This window comes from Hemitrygon akajei, chromosome 22, assembly GCF_048418815.1.
Source record: "Hemitrygon akajei chromosome 22, sHemAka1.3, whole genome shotgun sequence".
Lineage (NCBI taxonomy): Eukaryota > Metazoa > Chordata > Chondrichthyes > Myliobatiformes > Dasyatidae > Hemitrygon > Hemitrygon akajei.
This window is the reverse complement of record NC_133145.1, coordinates 60,785,334-60,810,764: the sequence shown is the minus strand read 5'-3', so window position 1 is coordinate 60,810,764 and position 25,431 is coordinate 60,785,334. Positions and strand designations below refer to the sequence as shown.

General features: G+C 40.0%; 1 protein-coding gene across 2 annotated transcripts in view; it reads right to left on the bottom strand.

The window, feature by feature from the left end:
- The window catches only part of cep112 (centrosomal protein 112), a 531,702-nt gene that overhangs the window by 422,902 nt on the left and 83,369 nt on the right, over positions 1-25,431 (bottom strand). For both annotated transcript variants that reach the window (XM_073026401.1, XM_073026402.1), the window contains exon 5: positions 23,988-24,012. In XM_073026401.1, the coding sequence (XP_072882502.1) occupies positions 23,988-24,012 (25 nt within the window). The remainder of the gene's footprint in view (positions 1-23,987; positions 24,013-25,431) is intronic.

The following is a 25,431-nucleotide window of genomic DNA, read 5'->3' as shown; positions in this document are numbered from 1 at the left end:
ACTAATCTAATCCCATCAGCCTACACAATGTTCTTCCTTTATTCTGACATTCACGTGCCTATCTAAACATCTCTTAAAATTCTCTCATGTATCTGCCTTTATCAATACCCCAGGCAGACATTCCAGGCAACCATGACTTAAAAAAAAACAACTTGCCTCTCACATCTTTGAAATTATACCTTTATCTTAAATGCATGCTCTCTGGTATTAAGACATCTCAAACCTGGGAAAAAGATACTGTCTACTCTATTTATGTCTCTCGTAACCTTATAAGTATCCACCTCCCATCAACCTCCGCTGCTCCAGAAAAACAATCTAAGTATGTCCAACGTCTTGGGATAGCGCATGCCCTCTAAATCCAGGCAACATCCTGGTAAACCTCTTCAAAGCCTCAACATCCTTCCTGTAATGGGGCGACCAGAATTGTATGCAATACTCCAGATGTGGCCTAACTAGAGAGTTTTATAAAGCAGCAACATAACTTGCTGACTTTTTAGCTCTGTGTTGACTAATAAAAGCAAGCATTCCATATGCTGCCTTAACCCCCTTAACAACTTGTGAAACCATTTTCATGGAGCTATGAACTCATCATCACTGCTATGGATCTTGCCTTTAAGTGTAGTCTCTCTTTACATTTGACCAAGGTACAACACATATGGCTGGGTTAAACTCCACCGAGCATTTCTCTACCCATCATCAGCAACTGATCTATATTTTGCTGTATTCTTTGCCAGTCATCTATTCTATCTGCAACACCAATCTTTGTATCATCTGTAAACTTAAGACTTCCAGCTTGAATAAGTCTCTTAACCACCACCCTCTGTCTTCTATGGGCAAGCTAGTTCCCATGCATCTTAATCTTCTGGATGAGCCTTCCATAAGGGACCTTGTCAAACGTCTTACTAAAAATCTATTCAGACAACATCCACACCTTACATCAATTATGCTCATTACTTTTGTCAAAAAACTCAATGGTTAGTAAGACATGACTTGTCCGCACAAAGCCATGCTGGCTCTACCTAATTAGGCCATGGTTTACCAAATGCTCATAAATTCTACTCTAAGAATTCTCACCAGTAACTTTCCTACCACTGACATGAGACTCACCAGTCTATAGTTTCCAGGATTACCCCGGGTCCCTTCTTGAATAATGGAACAGTCTTCTGGGACCTTGCCTGTGACACAAAAGATATTGATCAAGGCTCCAGCACTCTCTTCACAAGCCACCTATAGAAGTTTTCAAGTGTTTTAGTCGACAAACCAAATCTCTTCAAAATCCTGATGAAATACATCCACTGTCTTGCCTTCTTGATAGCTGCATCGATATGTTGGGACCAGGCTAGATCCTTAGAGATCTTGACACCCAGGAACTTGAAATTGCCCACTTCTGATCCCTCTATGAGGATTGGCTCATGTTCCCTCGTCTTACCCTTCTTGAAGTCTAAAACAGCTCTTTCATCTTTCAGTGAGTGCGAGGTTGTTGCTGCGACACCACTCCACTAGCTGGTATATCTCACTCCTGTGTATCCATCTGATATCACCAACCTGCACAGACTGTGGTCTTCTGGTTAGGAAGTCGAGGAGAGACTTGCAGAAGGAGGTACAGAGGCCTGTAACTTATCGATCAGGATTTTGGAAATGATGGTGTTAAATGCTGAGCTAGAGTCAATGAACAGCATCCTGTCATAGGTGTTTGTATTGTCCAGGTGATCTAAGGCCACGTGACCTAATGTCATAGACCTGCCATAGACCTAATGTGACAACAGGCAAATTGCAGTGGGTCCAGGTACTGGCTGAGACAGAAGTTCATTCTAGACATGACCAACCTTTCAAAACATTTTATCACCATAGATGTGAGCGCTACTAGGCAACAATCGTTAAGGCAGCTGACACTATTCTTCTTAGGCACTGGTATAATTGTTGTTTTTTCGAAGCAGGTGGGAACTTTTGACTGTACCAGTGAGAGTCTGAAAATGTCCTTGAATACTCCCGCCAGATAGTTGGCACAAGTTTTCAGAGCCTTACCAGGTACTCCATCAGGGCCTGCCGCCTTACAAGGGTTCTCCCTCCTTAAAGAGAGCCTAACATCGGCCTCCAAAACAGAGATCACATGTCACCAGGTGCAGCAAGGATCTTCACAGCTGTAGTTACATTCTCCCTTTCAAAGCAGGCATAGAAGGCATTGAGCTGATCTGGTAGTGAAGCATTGTTGTCATTCATGCTATTGGATTTCGTTTTGTTGGAAGTAAGGTTTTGCAAAACCTGCAGAGTTAACATGCACCCAATGTCGCCTCCAACCTCACTCGGAACTGTCTCTTCACTCTTGAAATAGCCCTCCCCAAGTCATCCCTGGTTTTCTTGTACAGACCTGGGTCACAGCCCTCAGCAGACAACGTACCTCCTGGTTCATTCACGGCTTTTGGTTTGGGAATGTACAGCAAGTTTTCGCACACACTCATCCACATGGGTTTTAAAGATTTATTATTATCAGGGAATATGGGAAAAATGTTGAACAATAGGTATTGATCAACAGTCTTACTGGATAGAACAATTTCTAAGGGCAAAATGGCCTATTCTTGTTTTATGTTTCTGAAAGTTATTGAAATATGCCAGTCTCACAGAGACTCTTCAAATAAACTTCAGCCAGCATCCTGAACACATAGAGCATAAACAATTATATGCAATGATCTGTAAACTGTATACAGGAGTTGTTAAGAGTTATGGAAGTACATCCAAAAACAAGAATTAGGGTTCAGTGTATGTAAGTAAAGTTTATGAGAATACACTGGAAGTAAAATGTGTGTACAAAAACTTATTGACCAACCGAAAGCCAGGGAACAGCGAAACAATTGGTAAATAAGCTCGAATAGTGTATGTCAGAACACAAGTAGTTTTGGACCAATTATCCAGAGACATGAGTCAGTTAAATTCAGCTAATTAAATAATCTGAAATAAAATGCTGGTGGGTAGACTTCAAGAAGTCAACTGTCAGGAGGTTAACCATGGGCTAGGAGGCCTGCTGTTGATTACTCTTTACCACCTCACTCAGCTGATAAATCACTACTCCCCAAAATAGCAAGTGCACAAGACAAAAGAATGTACTCTAGATGGAAACTGTGTAACTTATCATCAAGAGTGCTACAGAAGTCATCAGTGAACCAGTCTTGACAGGATGTAGCCACTAGGCTGGCCTTGTGTCTGGTGATAAAAGAATCAAAGCAAGACAAAAACATTCTGAATTCCTTCCTGACAATAAAGATAGATATGTCCATGATAAATGTAATCTTTGCATTGTCTTTGCCAAGAAGTAAATCTGATAACATTGCATTCTGTGAAAATACTGCTGTGCCAAGCATATATTTATCAAGACAACATTGAGCATCCTTAAAGCATTGCAAATCTAATGCAGGATCTTTTGGTCCATTCCACTACAATCTATAAACCCATGGCACTTCACATACCCAATACCATCAGGGCAGGCTAACAAATACGAATCAATAAAGAGCAGACAAGAAACGGCACCAGGTAGCTGTACAGCTGATGTGGTAATCTGGTGGAAATGTAGCACAGGGATACAAGCACACTGAAGAATGAAAGCAACATGCTATCTCTACAGCAATGAATAAAATCAAAGCTTTGTAATATTTCAAATCCAACTGTGAATCAAAGTAAACTGTTAAACTAACAAGGGGAGGTAGCACTGCAATCATCAATATCCTCAATTGTGGTTGAGCAAGACACAAAGCCAGAAGAATCACAGGATAATTAATCTCAACTTTCTAAGATCACCATTACATAAACTTCACATCACTTCAACCAAATCAGTCTACTCCATATGATTTTTTAAAACTCTATTTTGAGATCTGGATGTCATCAATAAGGTCTCAGTTATTGTCTACCCTAATTATCCTTGAGGTGGTGGTGAGGTACTTTCTTGAACTGTTGCAGCTCCTTGGAGAAGGCACTTGCCACAGTGATGGTACGAAGAGAACTGTTTGGTTTCAATCCAACAATAAATGAAAGACTGGCAGTATATTACAAGACAAAAAGGTGGATAACTTTAAAACAGGGATTCCCCACTAGGACCTCACAAAGCCCTCAGTAAATGGTAGGGATCCATGGCATAAAAAAGGTTGAGAACCCTTGCTTTAAGGAATCCCACTACTACTAGAGCTCCCATGCACCTGATGCTCATTATTGTGGTAGGTCATAACGTTAGGACATGCAGTTGCAATAGCCTGGGAAAATAAATGCTTTTCATTTTGTACATGGTCCACACAAAAGACCCTGTGAAGAAATGGTGTGGAGGAATGCTGTTTAAATTGGATGATGGAGTGCCAATCAAGTGAGCTGCTTTGTCCTGAATGGCATTTGTTAGAGTGACTTTTGGATTTAGGACATTTAGCAATTGACTTTGGCTACCTATCTTCAGATCTGAAAATGCATTGTGTTTTTGATTTAGAGTGCAACTCCGAATAATGGGTTCCTAAAAGCTGTAAATCCCAGACCAGTCAATGTCTGTGGTGTGGATGCGAATGGGGAGGTGTGAGTATTCTAACATGCTCCTGAGGTACGCCATGTAGATGATAGAAAGTCAACATGGCAGTGAGTTATTCCCAACAGCCTATCTAGCATTTATGTGACCTTTTTATTTTAATTTTTATTTAGCATTACAGTATAGTAACAGATCCTTCTGGCCCTATGAGCCCGCACTGTTAATTAAACCTATATGATCAATTAACCTACTAACCCATGATACCACTTATTTGGGTTTCTAGTTGACAATAAACCCCACAGTTGGGGACCAGCAACAGTAATGACACTGAATGCCATGGTAGGTGATGAGACATTCCCTTGTTGAAGATAGTAATGAATGAACACATGCCTGAATGTTGCAGGCAAGCATGGGCTGCTTCATTTGCTGAGGTGTTCTAAATGGAATTGAATACTTCTACAATCACTGATACTCCCATTTTTAAATTTAAGTTGAAAGGAAGATTGCTAATAAAGCAGCTGATAGTTGGGCCAAGGTATACTGCTACAGTATCCTGTGGCTGGGATGATTATGACTAACCTTCAACATCTACAGGCACCTTCCTTTAAACAAGGCATATAGCAGAGAAATAGTTCCTTTGGCCCCAGGTCACCCATGGTACCCATCTGCCATAATCCTACTTGTCTGCATTGGATTCATAATATTCTTTGCTTGGCAAATCAAATACTTAAGTGCCACATGAAAATCTGCATTCACCGTCTCTTCATACATGTTCTCCAGACTCTAACCATCCTTAATGTGAAAAAGTTCCCTCCAAATGTCCTGTCTCTGATCATAAATCTATACCTGACACAGACTAAGAAGGTTTTCAATTTAGTTTGCTGATAATTAAAAAGTAGGCTAACTGTGCAGTAATTAGCTGGAGTGGATTTCTCATACCGTTTGTGGGAAATGTTCTACTTTGTAAGAGATGTGTCAGTGTTGTGACTGCACTGCAATAGGCTAACCCCTGTTGACATCAATGTATCTGGGGTTGAGAGGGTGAACAGCTTTAAGTTCCTCGGCATCCACATCACCGAGGACCTCTCGTGGTCTGTACACAACAGCTGTGATGGTGATAAAGGCACAAAGGCGCCTTTTTTACCTCAGACAGTTGAGGAAGTTTGGTATGGGCCCCCAAATTCTAAGAACTTTCTACAGGGGTACAATTGAGAGCATCCTGACTGGCTGAATTACTGCCGGGTATGGAAACTGTACCTCCTTTAATCGCAGGATTCTGCAGAGTGGTGCAGAAAGCCCAGCGCATCTGTAGTTGTGAGCTTCCCATGATTCAGAACATCTACAAAGACAGGTGTGAAAAAAAGGCCCAAAGGATCATTGGGGACCTGAGTCACCCCAACCACAATGTATTCCAGCTAATACCCATCCAGGAAATGGTACCACAGCTTAAAAGCCAGGACCAACAGGCTCCAGGACAGTTTCTTCCATGAGGCTTTCAGACTGATTAGCTCACACTGATTTGAGTTATTTCTATATTACGTTGACTGTTTTATTTAGTATAAATTACTATTGATTGCACATTGCACATTTAGATGGAGACATAACGTAAAGATTTTTCCTCCTCATGTATGTGAAGGATATAAGAAATAAAGTCAATTCAATTCAATTCACTGGAACAGTTTGGCTAGAGGTGCCGCTAGTTCAGGAGTGCAAGTCTTCATCACTACACCTGCATTGTTGTCTGGTCCAGTGGTTTTTGCTAAATCCATAGCTCCCATGTACATATTGCTATCACACTGTGAATTGAATTGCCTGCAATTTTGTTCCCATGATGGGTACTACCATCACTAATGAATTTCCCTACATTCTCATCCTGTTAGATATTTAATTGTCTGCCAGGTTTCATAACTAATGGTAGGTGTACCAAACTGTGCTCTTTTTTACTGGCTGCATGATTGTTTAGTTCTGTCTAGTGCATGCTGTTTTTGATGTTAAGCATGCAAGCACCTTTGCAGCTTCACTAGGCTGGCATCTGATCATATACCTGGTGCTGCTCGCTGCAAGCTCTTCTACACTGCTTACCAAAGCAGATTGTGACGGAGAGCACTCAGTAAACATACTCCTTAACACACACTAACACAAACATTGCCTTCTCTTCTGCTGTCATTGTGCTGAATGTACACACTTCAACATCTTCCCTGGTACATTCTCATAATGAGTCCTAAAACAAGATGATGCGCTCAGGGTAACTTCATGATGCCTTTGCCATGCTACACGATGGAATATTCCATCTCTTTAGTAATGTGAATGTGTAAATGTGTATTTGTTGTTTGTATACTGTATTTAATGTGGATACTTCTGTTTATTTTGTAATACGATTGTAACTACATTGTGGGTGCATCATATTCTAATTCATGTGTAGTCTTAACTTTGTGAATAATTAAAGATGGTATGTCCTGGTGCTCTCAGTAGGAGAGAGAGACAGAGATAGTGGCTGTCAGGAGTTCAGATGGACAAGAAAATAAGTATGGAGCTATTGTGTTTTCTGGTAGATAGCTTTTTGAAAATATTGGCTGCTTTCTTTGCACTATTTTTGCTAATATTTGTAAATTTGATATTTGATGCACCTAATAAATACCTTTGCACTAAAGTGCTAAGCAATTCCAGCTATTTTTTTCTTTAGGTCATAACGCATGTAACAGATGGGACTGATGGATGGTCAAATGGAGGACAGTGAGACTGCTGCCCCAGTTCAGTAAGCCCCTGAGGCTAAAAATGAAGTAAGTCCTGAGAAACAGCAGAGACCTCAGAGGAAGAAGAACTTTAGCCCAGGGCTAAATTCAGGGCAGAAGAATAAAGGCCTTCAAGTGGTACCACCTCTGAAAGCTCCCAGGAGAACCTGTTCAAAGACCTTTGTCTATGCAGCAGAAAAGAAGTGATGCTTTTAAGGAGGAATGCCAAAGCCTGAGGAGGAGTAGGCCTGCCAGCTAGTGCCCCTACTGACAGGTAAAGCTTTCAAAGCCTACACAGTAGTGGATGAAGAGAGGTCCAAAAACTATCCTGACCTAAAAGAGGTGCTGCTGGCTAAATTTGATATCTTGGCAGAAACCCATCACCAACACTTCCGTTCCAGTACTCTAACCAGGAGTCACCGAGATGTATCATTGCTTGAGGGGTCTCCACCGTTGTGGATTCGACCAGTGCACAAGTCCGAAGAAGAGATTGGTGAGGGTTCTTCCTGCAGACACCAGAAAATGAGACCAAGAGTATGAACCAGCGAATGGACTCATTGTGGTCCCACCTACCCTGAAGCCCAGGTAGACAAAGTGGAAGCAATCCATAATGTGCTAAGCAACTCCACCTATTTTTTTTATTTTGGTCATAACCCACGTATCTAACACAGGTTCATGCCTTAGTTTAATAACAGAGCAATACACTGGGCCATAAGCTAACAGATTTAGGTAGTGTACACTTCTGCTGGGTCCAAAGCAGCTTATGGATAGCTAGTTTCAAACTGCCCAATCTGCTTTGCAACAATCCTATTTAGAATTTAAATCCCGGGGGACCAATATTCTAGCAGGGAGGTTTGCTAAGGTTATTGGGGAGAGTTTAAACTAGAATTGCTGGGGGATGAGAACTGAACTGATGTGATGGAGGAAAGGGAGGTTGTCTTATGAAAAGAGAAAGCTTGGAGACAGTGTGAAAGGGAGGATAGGCAGGTGATAGAGAAGGTACACACTCAGACCGATGGTTTAAGATGTGTCTATTTTAATGCGAGGAGTATTATGAACAAAGTGGATGAGCTTAGAGCGTGGATCTGCACTTGGAGCTATGAAGTTGTGGCCGTTACAGAGACTTGGATGGTGCAGGGGCAGGAATGACTACTTCAGGTGCCAGGCTTTAGATGTTTCAGAAAGGACAGAGAGGGAGGCAAAAAAGGTGGGGGCGTGGCACTGTTGATCAGGGATAGTGTCATGGCTGCAAAAAAGGAGGAAGTCATGGAGGGGTTGTCTACGGAGTCTCTGTGGGTGGAAGTTAGGAATAGGAAGGGGTCAATAATTCTACTGGATGTTTTTTATAGACCACCCAATAGTAACAGGGACATCGAGGAGCAGATAGGGAGACAGATTCTGCAAAGGTGTAATAACAGGGTTGTTGTAGTGGGAGATTTTCATTTCCCAAATATTGATTGGTTTAGATGGGGTGGAGTTTGTTAGGTATGTTCAGGAAGGTTTCTTGACACAATATGTAGATAAGCCTACAAGAGGAGAGGCTGTACTTGATCTGGTATTGGGAAATGAACCTGGTCAGGTGTCAGTTCTCTCAGTGAGAGAGGATTTTGGAGATAGTGATCAATTCTTTCTCCTTTACCATAGCATTGGAGAGGGATAGGAACAGACAAGTTAGGGAAATGTTTAATTGGAGTAAGGGGAAATATGAAGCTATCAGGCAGGAACTTGGAAGCATAAATTGGAAACAGATGTTCTCAGGGAAACATACGGAAGAAATGTGGCAAATGTTCAGAGGATATTTGTGTGGCATGTTCCAATGAGGCAGGGAAAGGATGGAAGGGTACAGGAACCATGGTGTACAAAAGCTGTTGTAAATCCAGACAAGAGGAAAAGAAGAGCTTACGAAAGGTTCAAAAAACTAGGTAATGATCGAGATCTACAAGATTATAAGGCCAGCAGGAAAGAGCTTAAGAATAAAATTAGGAGAGCCAGAAGGGGCCATGAGAAGGCCTTGGCAGACAGGAATAAGGAAAATCTCAAGGCATTCTACATGTATGTGAAGAGCAAGAAGACACAAGAGAACAGGACCAATCAAGTGTGACAGTGGAGAAGTGTGTATGGAACCAGATGAGATAGCAGAGGTACTTAATGAATACTTTGCTTCAGTATTCACTACGGAAACAGATCTTGGCGATTATAGGGATGATTCACAGTGGACTGAAAAGCTTGAGCATGTAGATATTAAGGAAGAGGATGTGTTGGAGCTTTTGGACCCCAGGCTACAATGGGAAGCAAGGGGGGAGATTGCTAAGATGATCCTTGCATCATAAATGAGGATGGGAGAGGTTCCGGAGGATTGGGGGGATGCAGATGTTGTTCCCTTATTCAAGAAAGGGAGTAGAGATACCCCAGGAAATTATTGGCCAGTGTGTCTTACTTCAGTGGTTGGTAAGTTGATGGAGAAGATCCTGAGAGGCAGGATTTATGAACATTTAGAGAGGCATAATATGATTAGGAATAGTCAGCATGACTTTGTCAAAGGCAGGTTGTGCCTTACGAGCCTGATTGAATTTTTTGAGGATGTGACTAAACACATTGATGAAGGTAAAGCCATAGATGTAGTGTATATGGATTTCAGTAATGCATTTGATAAGGTACCCCATACAAGGCTTATTGAGAAAGTAAGGAGGCATGGGAACCAAGGGGACATTGCTTTGAGGATCCAGAACTGGCTTGCCCACAGAAGGCAAAGAGTGGTTGTAGATAGGTCATATTCTGCATGGAAGTTGGTGACCAGTGGTGTGCCTCAGGGATCTGTTCTGGGACCCCTGCTCTTCGTGATTTTTATAAATGACCTGGATGAGAAAGTGGAGGGATGGGTTAGTAAATTTGCTGATGACACAAAGGTTGGAGGTGTTGTGGATAGTGTGGAGGGCTATCAGAGGTTACAGCTGGACTTTGGTAGGATGCAGAACTGGGCTGAGAAGTGACACATGGAGTTCAACCCAGTTAAGTGTGAGGTGGTTCATTATGTGATGTCAAATATGAAGGCAGAATATAGCATTAATGTAAGACTCTTGGCAGTGTGGAGGATCAGAAGGATCTTGGGGTCCGAGTCCATAAGACACTCAGCTGCTATGTAGGTTGACTCTGTGGTTAAGAAGGCATACAGTGCAATGGTATTCATCAACTGTGGGATTGAATGACCCTATATAGGACCCTGGTCAGACCCCACTTGGAGTACTGTACTCAATTCTAGTTGCCTCACTACAGGAAGGATGTGGAAACCATAGAAAGGGTGCAGAGGAAATTTACAAGGATGTTGCCTGGATTGGGGAGCATGCCTTACGAGAATAGGTTGAGTGAACATGGCTTTTTCTCCTTGGAGCAACAGAGGATGAGCGGTGACCTGATAGAGGTATGCAAGATAATGAGAGGCATTGATTGTGTGGATAGTCAGAAGCTTTTTCCCAGGGCTGAAATGGCTAGCACGAGAGGGCATAGTCTTAAGGTGTTTGGAAGTAGGTACAGAGGAGATGTCAGGGGTAAGTTTTTTACACAGAGAGTGGTGAGTGCATGGAATGGGCTGCCGGTGGCAGTGGTGGAGGCGGAAACGATAGGATCTTTTAAGAGATTCCTGGATAGGTACATGGAGCTAAGAAAAATAGAGGGCTATGGGTAAGGACATGTTCAGCACAACTTTGTGGACCAAAGGACCTGTACTGTGCTCTAGGTTTTCTATGTTTCTAGAACTGCAGTGTCACACATTGCAGCTTGCCTTCACTTTCCTAAGAGCAATTACATGCAGGTGATTATACTGGCCTTGGCAGCAACGTCCAATCTTTGAAAAATTAATAGAAATAAACCAAAGGGAAAGCTAAGTAGAAGTGGGAACACTTGTCAAAGAAGTTGTTTTAAGCAAGTTTATTTAAGGGGGGGAAAGAGGGTGGGGTCAAAAAAGACAGAGTGAAAGGGGGGGAAGGGAAAGAAGGAGAAAAGGCAAGAAAACTACTGAGGAATGGAGTTCTCGAACTGAAAAATAGTGTATGATTATTATGCTGCCACCACTGGAAGATGCTAACACTTTCTTCACCAGCAATGACCAAATTAATTTGAAGTATTGAAGCTTACGTATTCAGCCAAACACTGTTTAATTGATTATTTTAAAGGTAAATTTGTGGTTTCAGAATATCTCCAATTTCGTTTATGGATAAAACTTTGAAAGATAAATACCCTAAATGAGAGTGTTTTGAAGTGGGCCTGTGCCCAGTTTTTAAAGATGTGCAGTGGTTAGCACAATGCTTTAGAGTACCAGCAACCCTGGTTCATTTCCTCCCGCTGCCTGTAAGAAGTCTGTACTTTCTCCACATGAGATTCTTCCAGGTGCTCCGGTTTCCTCCCACAGTCCAAAGACAAACCAGTTAATTGGACATTGTAAAGTGTTCCATGATTACACTTTCATTGAATTGGGGAATTGTTGGGCGGTGTGGCTCGAAGGGGCAGAAGGTCTTTCTCCGTACTGTATCTTAACTAATCAATAATTTAAAAAATAGAAATTAATTTCAATTATAATATAGGTAATTTTGTATTGTTTTTGGAGATCTGCATGTAGTCAAGGTGTTTCAATTGATTGTAGTAAAAGTATACCTGTATCTGGAAGGTCCAACTGCTGGTGAATCAGTGTCCTGGCAAAAAAAACTGCATCACGAAGACAAAAGAACACTCCAAGCAACTCCACAAAAAGGTTATTAGAAAGCACAAGTCAGGAGATGGATACAAGAAAATTTCCAAGTTACTGAATATCCCAGTTAAGTCAATCATCAAGAGATGGAAAGAATATGTCATAGCTGTAAATCTACCCAGAGCAGACCGTCCTCAAAAATGAAGTGAATGTGCAAGAAGGGGACCAGTGAGGGAGGTTACCAAGAGCCTGTGACAACTCTGGAGAACACAAGATGTTCACTTTACATAACCTTTTCACATTATAAGGATCTCATAAAGTAGCATTGTACCATCACAATTTTCCCCCATAGCAAACTGATTACCCTAGCTGCCCGTGAGCAGGTCTGCACAACGAATTGCAGAATTCCATGCATTTTAAGAGAGTATTTGAGATGAAGGATATGGATGTCTTGGAGAAGATGCAGAAGAGATTCACCAGGATATTACCTGGATTAAAGTGTATTACTGAAAAGAAGAGCTTGAATAAACTTGTATTCTTTCCTCTGTAGCACGAGTGGCAATTTGATAAAAGTATATAAAATTAAGTGATGCATATATAGGCAGATGGTCAGGAATGTTGTTCCTCTCCCCCCTCCACCCCACTCACTCCACCCTCAGTGTTCCCAGAGTGTAAAGGTCAAATATTAGAAGATACTGTATACATTTAAAATGAGAGGAGCAAGTTTCAGGGAAATTTGCAGCTTTTTTTAAACAGACAGTGATGGGTGCCTGGAATTCACCATCAGTGGAAAGTGGTGGAAGCAGATTAAATAACAAAAGTTTAAGAGGCACAGTATTTAGACAGGCACATAAATAGAGAGATATGCAGGCAGCTGAGATTAGTTTAATTTGGCATCATAGTCAGTGCAGACATGATGGGCCAAAGGGCCTATTCCTGTGTTGTTTGTTTCTATACGTTTACATAAAATTATGCCTTATTTGCACTTTCCAGATTAATTAAAACCCACACTGCTTTAAATTCATCTTTCCTTACAATTAGCAGCAGTGAATTTATATTGGTTGTGTTATCTCCTGCAGGTGGCAGACATGGAAATTAATGAAGTCAGGATTCAAAGAGCTTATTAAAAGCTGTTGAAAAGAGTTGCTTTGATTTTGGAAACATTTAACTGGAGATTTAGCTCATCTAAATTTATCAAGAGCAGCAAATTTTTGGTTATTATTAAAAACATGGAAAGTTTGCAATATGCCCAGTATGGTTTGAATCAGTTCACTAACGTTTTTTGAGAACAAACTAAATTCTAGGGAACCATCTACTGCATATGAAGAGTTTGAAGAAAAATATCCAATGACAAAGTAGACTTTAGTCTCACGAAGTGTATGGTCATGAATCTTGGCAGAAGAAATTAAAGAGTTGACTGTTTTCTAAATGGAGAAAAAATACTAAAAACTGAGATGCAAATGGACTTGGGAGTTCTTGTGCAGGATTCCCTAAAGGTTAATTTACAGTTTGAGTCTGTGGTGAGGAAGGCAAGTGGAATATTAGCTTTCATTTCAAGAGGAATAAAATATAAAAGCAAAGATGTAATGCTGAAACTTTATGAAGCTCTGGTGAGGCCTCACTTGAGTACTGTGAACAGGTTTGGGCCCCTTATCTTAGAAAAATTTGCTGAAACTGGAGATGGTTCAAAGTAGATTCACGAAAATTATTCCAAGATTGAATGGCTTCTCACATGAAGATCATTTGATGACTCTGGACCTGTATTGACTAGAATTCTGAAGAATGAGGGGTCACCTCATTGAAATCCATTAAATAGTGAAAGGCCTCAACAGAGTGGATGTGGAGAAGATGTTTCCCAAGATGGGAGAATCTAAGACGAGAGGACATAGCCTCAGAATAGAGGGGTGCCCTTTAGAACGGAGATGAGGAGAAATTTCTTTAGGCAGAGAGTGGAAAATCTGTCCCCCATTATTATCTCATCAGCATCATTTTCCAGTGGTCCAATATCAGCTCTCACCTTCCTTTTACTCATTATATAACTGAAAAAACTTTTGGTATCCTGCTTTATATCATTGGCTAGTCTGCTCTCATATTTCATCTTTTCTCTTCTAATAGCTTTTCTAGTTGCCTTTTGTTGGATTTTAAAAGCTTCCCAATCATCCAACTTCTGTAGGACATATCTATCCTGTGTTTTGTGAACTATTCCCAGAAACTTCAGCCATTTCTGCACTGCCGTCATCCCTGCCAGTATCCTCCTCCAATCCACCTGGGCAAGCTCCTCTCTCATGCCTCTGTAACTCCTTTTATTTCATTTTGATACTGATACATGTGACTTATGCTTCTTCTCAAATTGCAATATGCATTCAATCATATTATGATCAATGCCTCCTTAGGGTTCCTTTACATTAAGCTCCCTAATAAAATCTGGGTTATTACATAACACCCAATCTAAGATAGCCTTTCCCCTCTTAGGTTCAAGCACAAGCTGCTCTAAAAAGCCATCTCTTAGGCACTTTACAAATTCCCTCTCTTGCAATCCAACACCAACCTTGATTTTCCCAATCCCCTTGCATATTGAAGTCCCCCATTACATGCCTTTTTCAGCTCCTCTTGCAATCTCAACCCTTGGCTACTATTTGGAGGCCTATATATGATACCCACAATGTTTTTTTTACTCTTGTAGTTTTTAACTCCACCCACAAAGATTCAGCATTTTCTAACCCTATATCACCTCTTTCTAAGGATGTAATTCTATCTCAACAGAGCCACACCACTGCCTATGCCTTCAAGTCTGTCCTTCTGATACAAAGTATATCCTTTGATGTTAAGTTCCCAACTATAGCTTCTTTCAGCCATGACTCAGTGATGCCCACAACGTCATACTGATCATTTATCTAATTGCACCATTCATTCATTTTCATCCATTTTATTCTGAATGCTACGTACATTTAAATACAGCACCTTCAGTCCTGCATTCTTCGCCCTTTTGAACTTTGCTTCTGTGGTACAATTTAACTCTTTGCTCTGTCTGCATTTGTACCCAGCCATTGGCTTGTCCTTCCTTACATTCATGTTACACCCATCATCTACTTGTAAATCTGCTGGCTCACCCTCAGCTCTATCATACTGATTCCCATCCCCCGTAATATTATTTTAAATCCCTCCCAACATTTTTAGTAAACATGTCTTCAAGAATATTGGTCTCCCTCGGATTCAAGTGCAACCTGTTCCTTTTGTACAGATCACACCTGTCCCAAAGGAGGTCCCTATTATCCAGAAATCTGAATCCTTGCCCCCTGCTCCAATTCTTCAGCCACAGATTTTTCTGCCATATCATTCTATTCCTATCCTCACTGTCATGTGGCATAGGCAGCAGTCCCAAGATTACTATCCTTGAGGTCTTGCTTCTCAGCTTCCTTCCTTACTACCTATATTCCACGACGTACTCCCTTTTCCTACCTGTGTTGTTGGCACCAATATGTACCACAACTTCTGGCTGCTCACCCCCATTTTCAGGATATTGTGGACATGTTCAGAAATATTGCAGACCCTGGCACCTGGGAGGCAAACTACCATCCGCGTTTCTTTTTTGTATCCACAAAATCACTTAACTGTCCCCCTAACTATAGAGTCCCCGATTACTGCTGCCATCCTCTTCTGTTCCCTACCCTTCTGAACCACAGGGCAGACTCAGTGCCAGAGGCATGGCTGCTGTTGCTTCCCCAAGGTTGGTTCCACCGCCCCCCCCGCCGCCCCACAGTACTCAAAATAGAGTACTTATTGCTGAAGGGGCCAGCCACAAGTGTGCTCTCCACTATCTGACGTTCTCCCTTCCCTTTCATGACAGTCACCCATTTATCTGTCTCCTGTAGCCTTGGGGTGACTACCTCCCTGTATATAATCACTTCACTTTCCCTAACAAGCCGAAGGTCATCAAACTGCAGCTCCAGTTCCCCAACACTGTCTCTAAGAAACAGCATCTCGATGCACCTGGTGCAGATGTGGCAATCGGGGACGCTGGTAGTCTCCCAGAAATCTCACATCTGATACCCAGAACAGAACATTGGCCCTGTAGACATACCCTCTATTCTCTCAAAAGTTAAATAATAAAAAAAGAAATAAGTAATGAACTTACCTACTTTCCTTGCCTCTGCATGTTCTCACCAAAGCCTTACCACTTTGACTCAGACAACTGCTCCTGTAGATGGTACCCCTCTTTTATGGAGACTGAGTTGTTAAAGCTCTTCACTGGATTTGTGTAGGAGCACTTCTACTATGCCTGCGCAATATCAAAAATTCCCATTGAAAAACTTTCCGTTTTTTAGAGCTCTTTGTTGGACTGGCATGGGGATGCTTTTACTGTGTCTGCGCCTTACTCCAATCATTGAAATGCAGAGGATTTAATTTGACTTTTTTTGATACTGATCAACAAAAAATCTCTTTCGTGTCAAAGTGAAAACAGATCTCTACAAAGTGATATAAATTAATTACAAATATAAAACACAAAATAATTGATTGCATAAGTATTCATCCCCTTCAAGTCAGTGTTTAGCACCTTTAGCACCTATGTAAAACTAGAGGGCATTAATTTACCTTTTGCACCTTTGGCAGCAATTACAGCCTTGAGTCTGTGTGGATAGGTCTCTATCAGCATTGCACACCTGCACCCTGCAAAATTTCCCCATTCTTCTTTACAAAACTGCTCAAGCTCTGTTAGACTGCATGGGATAGTGGATGAACAGTCCTTTTCAAGACCTGCCACAATTCCCAATTGGATTGAGTTATGGATCTGACTTGGCCACTCCAGGACATTAACTTTGTTGCTTTTAAGCCATTCCTGTGTAACTTTGGCTTTAAGCTTAGGTCATTGTCTTGCTGGAAAACAAATCTCCCAAGTCACAGTTCTCTTGCTCTCAGGATTTCCCTGTATTTTGCTGCATTCATTTTACTCTTTACCTTCACAAGCCTTCCACAACTTGCTTCAATAACGGATCCCCACAGCATGATGCAGCTACCACGTTTCACTGCAGGGATGGTGTGTTTTTGATGATGTGTGGTATTTGACTTATGCCAAACATAGCGTTTAGACTGATGGCCAGAAAGCTGAATTGTGGTTTCATCAGACCATACAGCCTTCTTCCAGCCAACTTCAGAGTCTCCCACATGGCTTCTGGCAAACTCTAGCCAAGATTTCATGTGAATTTTTTCAACATTGGCTTTCCCTTTGTCACTTTCCCATAAAGCTGCGACTGGTGAAGCACCTGGGCCATAGTTGTATGTGCAGTCTCTCCCATCTCTCCAAAAACAGATCTCCATTTAACTAATCATGTGACTTCTAAAACCAATTGGCTCCACGAGTGATGATTTAGTGTGTCATATTAAAGGGGTTGAAGACTTCTGCAATCAATTATTTCGTGTTTTATATTTGTAATTAATTTGGATCACTTTGTAGAGATCTGTTTTCACTTTGACACAAAAGAGTCTTTCTGTTAATCAGTGTTAAAAAAGCCAAATTAAATCCACTATGATTCAATGTTGTAAAACAATAAGACGTGAAAACTTCCAAGGGGTGGTGAATACTTTTTATAGGCACTGTACACAGATGTCTGCCAAATTAGCTTAAACAGTAATTTTTATTGTGGATAATGTATAATCCAGAAGCTTTCATTAATTCAATTCAGTTTTGGACTGTGAAATCTTGAGCACTAAAGATTAGATTAAAACCCCAGTGTAACCATGATAAAGTGATAAAAAAAATCACTAAAGACAAGTTACCTTTAGGGTCTGACTATGTATTGAAATGTGTCCACCTTCTCAAGTGGATGTCCCTAAGCACTACATTGAAGAAGAGTGGGAAAATTACCACCAGGGTCTTGACAATATTTCTATTAATTAATGATACTAGGTCCATCCATGAACCAAAACAGGCCTTCCTTTCATGTGCACCTCCTCCAACTTAGTCCACTGCAGGCTGTGCTTCCTCAACATCAACAAGACGAAGCGTAGTTTCAAAGAACATCTACATTCAGTCTGCAATGGCCATTCCAAATTCCCATTTGCAGGACATTTCAATTCCATTCCCTATTTCTGCACTGACTTGTCCATCCTTTGCACTCTCTACTGCTGCAATTTAAGCCCACCAAAAGCTGTAGGAGCAACGTCTTATATTCCACCTGGATGATATACAATCTAATGGCATGAATATTAAGTTTTCCAATTTTAGACAACACTTTCCCTTTTTCTCCTTTGTTTTCCTTCCATTCTTTTCCCCCTTCTCCTAATGATCCTTTAATACTGCTATTTCTGTGCCTCTTCCGACCCACCCCCAGACCCTCCTTTACCCAACTCTGTCCCCCTTTGTCCTGCTCCAATGACCAATTTCACACATAGGTAACCCTCTCATCCCTTTCCTCAGCCCCCCACCTTAAATCTTGTTCCAACTGTTTTTCACCTCTCCCTTATCCTCTCATGATTCCAGTTCCCATCTCTTTACATATCAGAAATCAGGACTAATGTTCCTGCTTATCTCCCTCCATCAGCCATCTCCCATTTTCACACTTCCCTCCCCCGCCCCTTGCTTCATCTGTTTTTTTTAAAGAAAATTGATTCACCTTTTGTCTGTCTCCTTACATCTGCCATAGTCTTCCAACTTCATCACTGCTCAACTCCCCTACCTGATACCACCCCTCCTCAGTATACTAATCTGAAAGTTATTCCTTACCACTCCCTTTCTCCACTCAGCGCTGGCCATTTTGTCTCTTCAATCTCAGTCCTGATGCAGAGGTTCAGCTTGACCTGTTGATAATTTCTTGTCTCCCACCGACAGGGAGTTTTTCCAGCAGATTGCATGTTAGTTGGCACATTGTTTTTCTGAGAGGATGCAATCCAAATATGGAATGGTATGCTTACTACACTACAGGAATTACAAAATTAAAAAGGTTGGCTGTAAAGCACTTTGAGATTGTGAAAGGTACAATAAATGTCTTCTCTTTTCTAAAGGTCACATAGCCCATGTTGAGTTGCATTCAAAAGTCAGAAAATGTTTTTGCTACAGGTTATCAGACAAGACAATCACTTCCAAAAAGAACATTTTGATCTCTCATAGACTACTTTATCTAGATTGCTCAATAGAAACACAATTAAGAGAGAGAAAAGTGAAGAGTTTGGAAGAAATCTTTCTATTTCTTAGGAGACCTAAAAACTGGAACCCCACCAGTATTGTGGAGAGTCCTGACACAAAGACAGCTAAAGTTCAATGCCGACCACTTCCTTCTCGAGGGCAAGTGGGAATAACCAATTAATAGAAACTTTGGCAGCAATTTCTATGTCTTTAGAATGATTACTTCCAAACTCCTTTGGAGAAGTAAGTGCTTAGGTGTTCTTGCTCCACAAACAACAATTACATTTAAAAATAGAAAATAAAGTTATTTTGGATATTCTATTTTCTAAAGCTTGTGGAGCAAGTTTTATGAGTGGAAATAATAACTTGAGCACATCGTGGGGTTTTTTATGTGATAGTAGATACTGATAAGAGAAATGTAGTCAATCTGGTGTATATAGGCATCTAGAAGACTTTTGATATGGTGCCACAAAAGAGGCTTATCAGTAAAATTGAAACCAATGCACTGAAGAGGCATTGATATGAAGAGGATATGAAGTTGACCACATCACAACCAAACGTGGTCATGATGATGAGATATTTTAAAGGAATTTTAATGAACATCCCTTTTCTCATTGTGTTGCCATGCTTCTAGCACCAACACAACATGAAACAACTCACTAACTCTAACCACATGCCTTCAGAATGTGGAAGAAAATCAAAGCATCCACACAGTCATGAGGACAACCTACAAACTCCTGACAGACAGCAGCAAGAATCAAAACCCAATCTTACAACTGGCACTATAAAGGAAGCATGATTTCTAACCTTGTGGATTAAAATAAAATCTGGGAGTACAGTGACCTACAAAGAGAATAACGACTGCAAAAGTCTTTGCTGAAGAGGAAGGGATTGCATGTGAGACATGCCTGGGAAATGATACCGAATTGGAAAAACTGCAGTCACAATAAATAAAACCTTGCAAAATCTTCCAACTTTGAGAGAAATCCCTACAGAATGTAAAAGTGCACATCTTATTCTGCTCTCTATGAAAGACAGGAGAGAAACTGGGGAACTGTAAATCAGTTAGCCTAACACCTGCTGCTAGGAAATGACAAAATTCTATAACTAAGGACTGAATTATTGAAATTTCAACATTTTTAGCTAATCAGAGAATTAACATGGGTTCATAAGGGTTGCTCATATGATAAATCGTACAGAAGAAATGCAGGCCATGAGGCCTTTCAAGCCCAATCCACCACCTGATAAGATGATGGCCATTCTGATTTCAATCTCATCTTTTTGTTCATATCTGTCTACAATAACCTTTTCATCATTGTGTCATACAGCACAGAAATAGGCTCTTCAGCCCACCTTATCCATGCTATCAAGTACCTAACTGCATTAACCCATTTCCTAGTAGTTGGTCCATAGCCTTGTATGCCTCAATGATTCAAGTACTTACCTAAATACTTAAATGTTGTGAGTGTACCTACCTTCACCATCGTCATGTAGTGTCTTCCACATTCTAACCATCCTCGGTATGAAAAAAAATTCTTCCTTAGATCCTCACACATTAAATTAATGCCCTCTAGTTTTACACACCTCTGCTTTGGAGCCTCCATATTCTTGTTCGCAACTTAGCGTTCTACTTATCTTTATGTCATGAGCAAGTTTACAATTTACATTGTTGAAACCTTAATTAAAGTCATCGAAACTCAGGGAACGGTTGTGAATCTTAATTCTCAACAGTAACCAACAAATTCTCTCAAAAGAGACTGTACATTGAAGCTCAAGGAATTGAAACAAGTTATTTACCTCAGCAGGAAACTGAATGAGAAGAAAGAAATAGATGGAGATACTGATCAAATGTTTAATCTAGCACAGTATCCTGCATTGGGTATAACAATTGTTCATTATATGTACAGAGACTTGCATATTAGGGTAGAAAACCATGTGTCCAAGTTTGCTAATGATGCATTAAGCTTTGTTGGTGATAGCAAAGCAGTGGAAAATGGATTTCAGCTTCATTAAATAACAGTTCATCTATTATGACCCTGGTGAAAGATGTAACTAAATCGCTTGCATATAATGAAAAGAGACAGAGCAGGAGGTCCAAACAAACTTGGGGGAGTTTTTACACACAATGTTCATTAGAAGGTCAGGAAAAAATACACCATAATCAGCAACACAAATGACCTCTCTATCTGATTGTCTGAAACACAGAAGGAATGCTATAGCCATATAGAAAGGTGACTTAGACAGGCTGAGTAAGTGGATGGTATAATGTGGATAAATGTGAAGATATCCATTTTCACAGGAAAAACGGAAAGAGCAATATTATTTAACTGGTATTAAATTGAGAAATAATTATGTACAAAGAAGTTTGGATTTTAGTGTACACCAGTCAGTGAAAAAAAAATGGAGGTACAAGGAATAAAGAAGTAAAATAACATCACACACAGAATGCTGGTGGAACCCAGCAGGCCAGGCAGCATCTATGGAAAAGAGTACAATCAATGTCTAGTCCCAAAATGTCAACTATACCCTTTTCCATAGATGCTGCCTGACCTGTTGAGTTCCTCCAGCATTTTGTGTGTATTGCTTGGATTTCCAACATCTGCAAATTTTCTCTTGTTTGTGAAGTAAAATAGCATGTTTGCTTTCACAGCAAGAGGATTTGAGTATGGAGTAAGGATGCCTTACTATAATTGTATAGGCCTTGGTGAAAACACACCTGCAGTACTCAGTAATCTTGCCTCCTTATCTCAGAAAAGATACTTTTACTATAAAGGGTTTGAAGCGTTGATTCACCAAACTAATTCCTGTGTTGGCATGACTGCCATTTGAAGAGAGATTTCTGTATTCAATAGCACTTAGAAGAACAAAAGGTGATCCAATTGAAACAAAATTCCTACAGGACTAGACAGACTGAATATAAGGAAAAGGTTTTCCCAGCTAGTATGCCAAAGTCTCAAGAGTACTGAGTAAGAGATTTATAGGTAAGATTTCTCATTCAGATGGTGATGGATCTCTGGTATTTTGTATCAGTGAAGGCTACTAGGTTGCTGAAAATATTTACAAAACTGAAAATTTATAGAAGGTAATGGCCTCAAAAGGCATAAAGAAAGAATAGGACATTTGAGTATATAGAAAGAGTATGGAGAGAGATGATCAGACATGATAATACTTCATGGCAAAATAGACCATGTCTGTTCCTATTTCACTGATTCTAAGTTACAAAGCCAAACTTAGTTAAAACCTGAAGTACTGAGAACAACTCTGGGCATTATGGCTACGAAAATAAATATGAAAATAATACCTCTGACTTATAATATATTAAAATATTAAGAACCAAAAGCAGGTACATAGAATTGGATCACTTTTTAGCCATCATGCTACCCATGAAGGAACAGGCTCAAAGCAGTAAATAGCTAACTAGTGTACGCACGTTCCAATCTACTGTCCACAAATGCAAATGCTAAACACAGATAATGCTGTATTCTTAATGCCATCTTCCAAATGAAACATTAAACTACACATTGTTGCCCTCTCAGAGCAGTGTAAAGGATGCCATGGCATTTTAATGAAGAGCAGCAATGGTCCCCTGGTGTTCTGACCTATATTTATCCCTCATTCAACAATATTAAAACCATCTGATTATTGTTGGTGATACTTTGCAGTGTACAGATTGGCTGACACATTCGCTATGTTACAACAGTGACTACACATCAAAAAAAGAATACAATACATACAATTTGGGATATTTGGAAGATTTCAATGACAGTTTATAATGTAAGTTCTTATTTTTCATTGTACAGAACAAATTGAACAACAGAAAATGAAATGTGTTTCCTTCATAATAGACAGGTTAAAAAACCTTTAGAGCAAAAGCAAATTATCCTAATTTAACTTGTGTCTGAAGGAAACTAAATATCTACTTGTAAGTAGGACCAAGTTATAATGCAGAAATTAGTAATCAGATGCTCTGTATGTTAAGATATCACTACTTCATATTATAGGTTTTTTGTTCAATTATTTTATAATCCTGTGCTTCATCAAATATTGGTGCATCCTTCTGCAGCTATACACAAATCTATCTGCAAAAAAAGTCTACTTTATTGTTGCATTAATTCTGTACTATAGATTCGTACTCATTGGTAACTGAGTAACTGTCTTGTCAGACACATCTTAGTTTAATCTCTCACTGTTGCCTATGGTAACATGCAAAATGTAGCTCCAGAAATGGAAGGCACAAATTTATTTCATTGTACATCCCTTTCTCAATGAATTAGCTCACTAAAATGTGTGCCACAATACTCAAGTAACTATTGTCATATGGTGAAATCAGACACTTGTTATGAGTGAAACTACTTAAATATAAAGTGTAACTTCTGGAAATCCATCTGATTTTCCTGAAACAATATTTCCTTTGTTTCCACGATGGATTTGCAGCATTTCAATTCATTTGCTTTCAATTCATTTTCCCAATTTATTTTTCTTCGGAAAGCCATGGGCTTTTTACGATGAATGTAAACTAGGAAGGCCATCCTCAACAACAAAGTTTGCATTTTTCAGACTTAAAAAGTTGCTGAAGTGTAATTTTTGCCCAAGACTTCAACCCAAAATCCATCTGGATGCTATCAATATTATAGTCTTCAGACCTTCCATGGTAAAGTAATATGTTTACATAATACATGGAATAACACTGCCTCCTTCCAGTTAGACACCAGCAAGCTCATTTGACATTAATTAAGATATTCATGCTATAAATTATCCTCCTCTGGATAATGGCCTGTAATGAATATACATATATATATCACATGAAATTAGAATTTTCACTGTTAGCACCAAACAAAAGAGATAATTCTGCTTTAGAACCTAAGCACCTTCACTTATTCATCTTACAATTTTGTTGACAGCAATAGTTTCTTCATGTAATCTATATGCGGGTCTTGTTAAACACAAACATAATGTTACCTTGCCACTGTACGTGTGTCTTCGCCTGTAACAAAACCACAAAATAGCAGTAATCAGTATTTCAGGAATGCAAGATGTGCAGTTCAGAAGCATGGGGGCAATGTTTATCATCTTATTCAGAAAAATACCACATACTGTCATCACGTATAAGCTTAAAGTGGTACTATATTTAATAATCGAAATACGTCTGGCAAGTCAAATGGTGGTTACGATAAGGACAACTATGAGAACACTACATGATTCTCATAGGCAGATTTTGAACTTAAAATATTTCATGGCAGATATTCTTTTGTAAATTAATTCTTTCTTGTTTTAAGTGTTCTCTCTATTTGATGTTATTCAGAGGCTTTGGCCAATAGATTAAATACAATAATTCTAACAGTACAATTGGCAATATGCTATGCATACAGAAGTATCATTTATAGAATGCACTGCAGTAATTACAAAGGTTATTTACAGCATGGCATTTTCCAAATCGGCAACCTCTACTGTTATGATATGGCAACAATGAATATAGAGTTGACGACTGGTTTTATTAAAAAAAGAAACATTTATTAAATACTGCTCAATAAAAATGAAAAGTAAACAAATGACTAACTTAACCGGAAGTTAACTGCTATACGGCGACTCGAACAGTTCTTAAAGCGATGAATGTGGACACAGTTCTTAAAGCAATAAATGCGAACACAGTTCTTAAAAGTGGTAAATGCGAAAGTCCAAACGATTTACACAGTCAATTAGGAGAGACTTTCCTGAAGTAATGAATTCCTCGACGACGTGATGTTACTGCTGATCCCAGCCGAAATATGCCTTGCCCGAAGGACTTACAACGAAGGAAATTAAAACAGCTTAAAGGAACTAACCTTTTCCATGGCAAATAACGCTGCATTTCACAATGCAGGGGCTATCTCGGATGCAGGTTACTACTTCCTTGAACAAAGATTAAATAAGGTCGATCATGTATTACTGCCGACGACACCAACTTTACTCGATCCTTCGAGTCTCCATACTTCGATATGTTCTTCACTCTCCGACTGGACTAAAACTGGCAGCATTGTGGCGAAACTGCTGGCAATAATCTTTGAGACTTAATACAGAAATTAAAACTCCACTTTAAAACATAACTGCGTCATAAGACGAGTACGCAGCATAACAGAATAACTGACGAATTAAACAACGAACTGACTTGCGTCACAGTAAGGCTTTCCTGTTTTATACCTGTTGAAACAGGCCATCACATGACCTCTCACTGGCGGGAAAATTACATCATGTGACCTCACACTGGCGGGAAATTACACCACCCCACCATCACAAGACCATTAATTACATCATCCTCACCAGATACTCAATTACATCATGGTCATAAGACAGTCACAAGATACCCACGGGGTATGTAACACTACCAAATACAAGGACATATTTCAAGCATAAAGGAAAACATCGA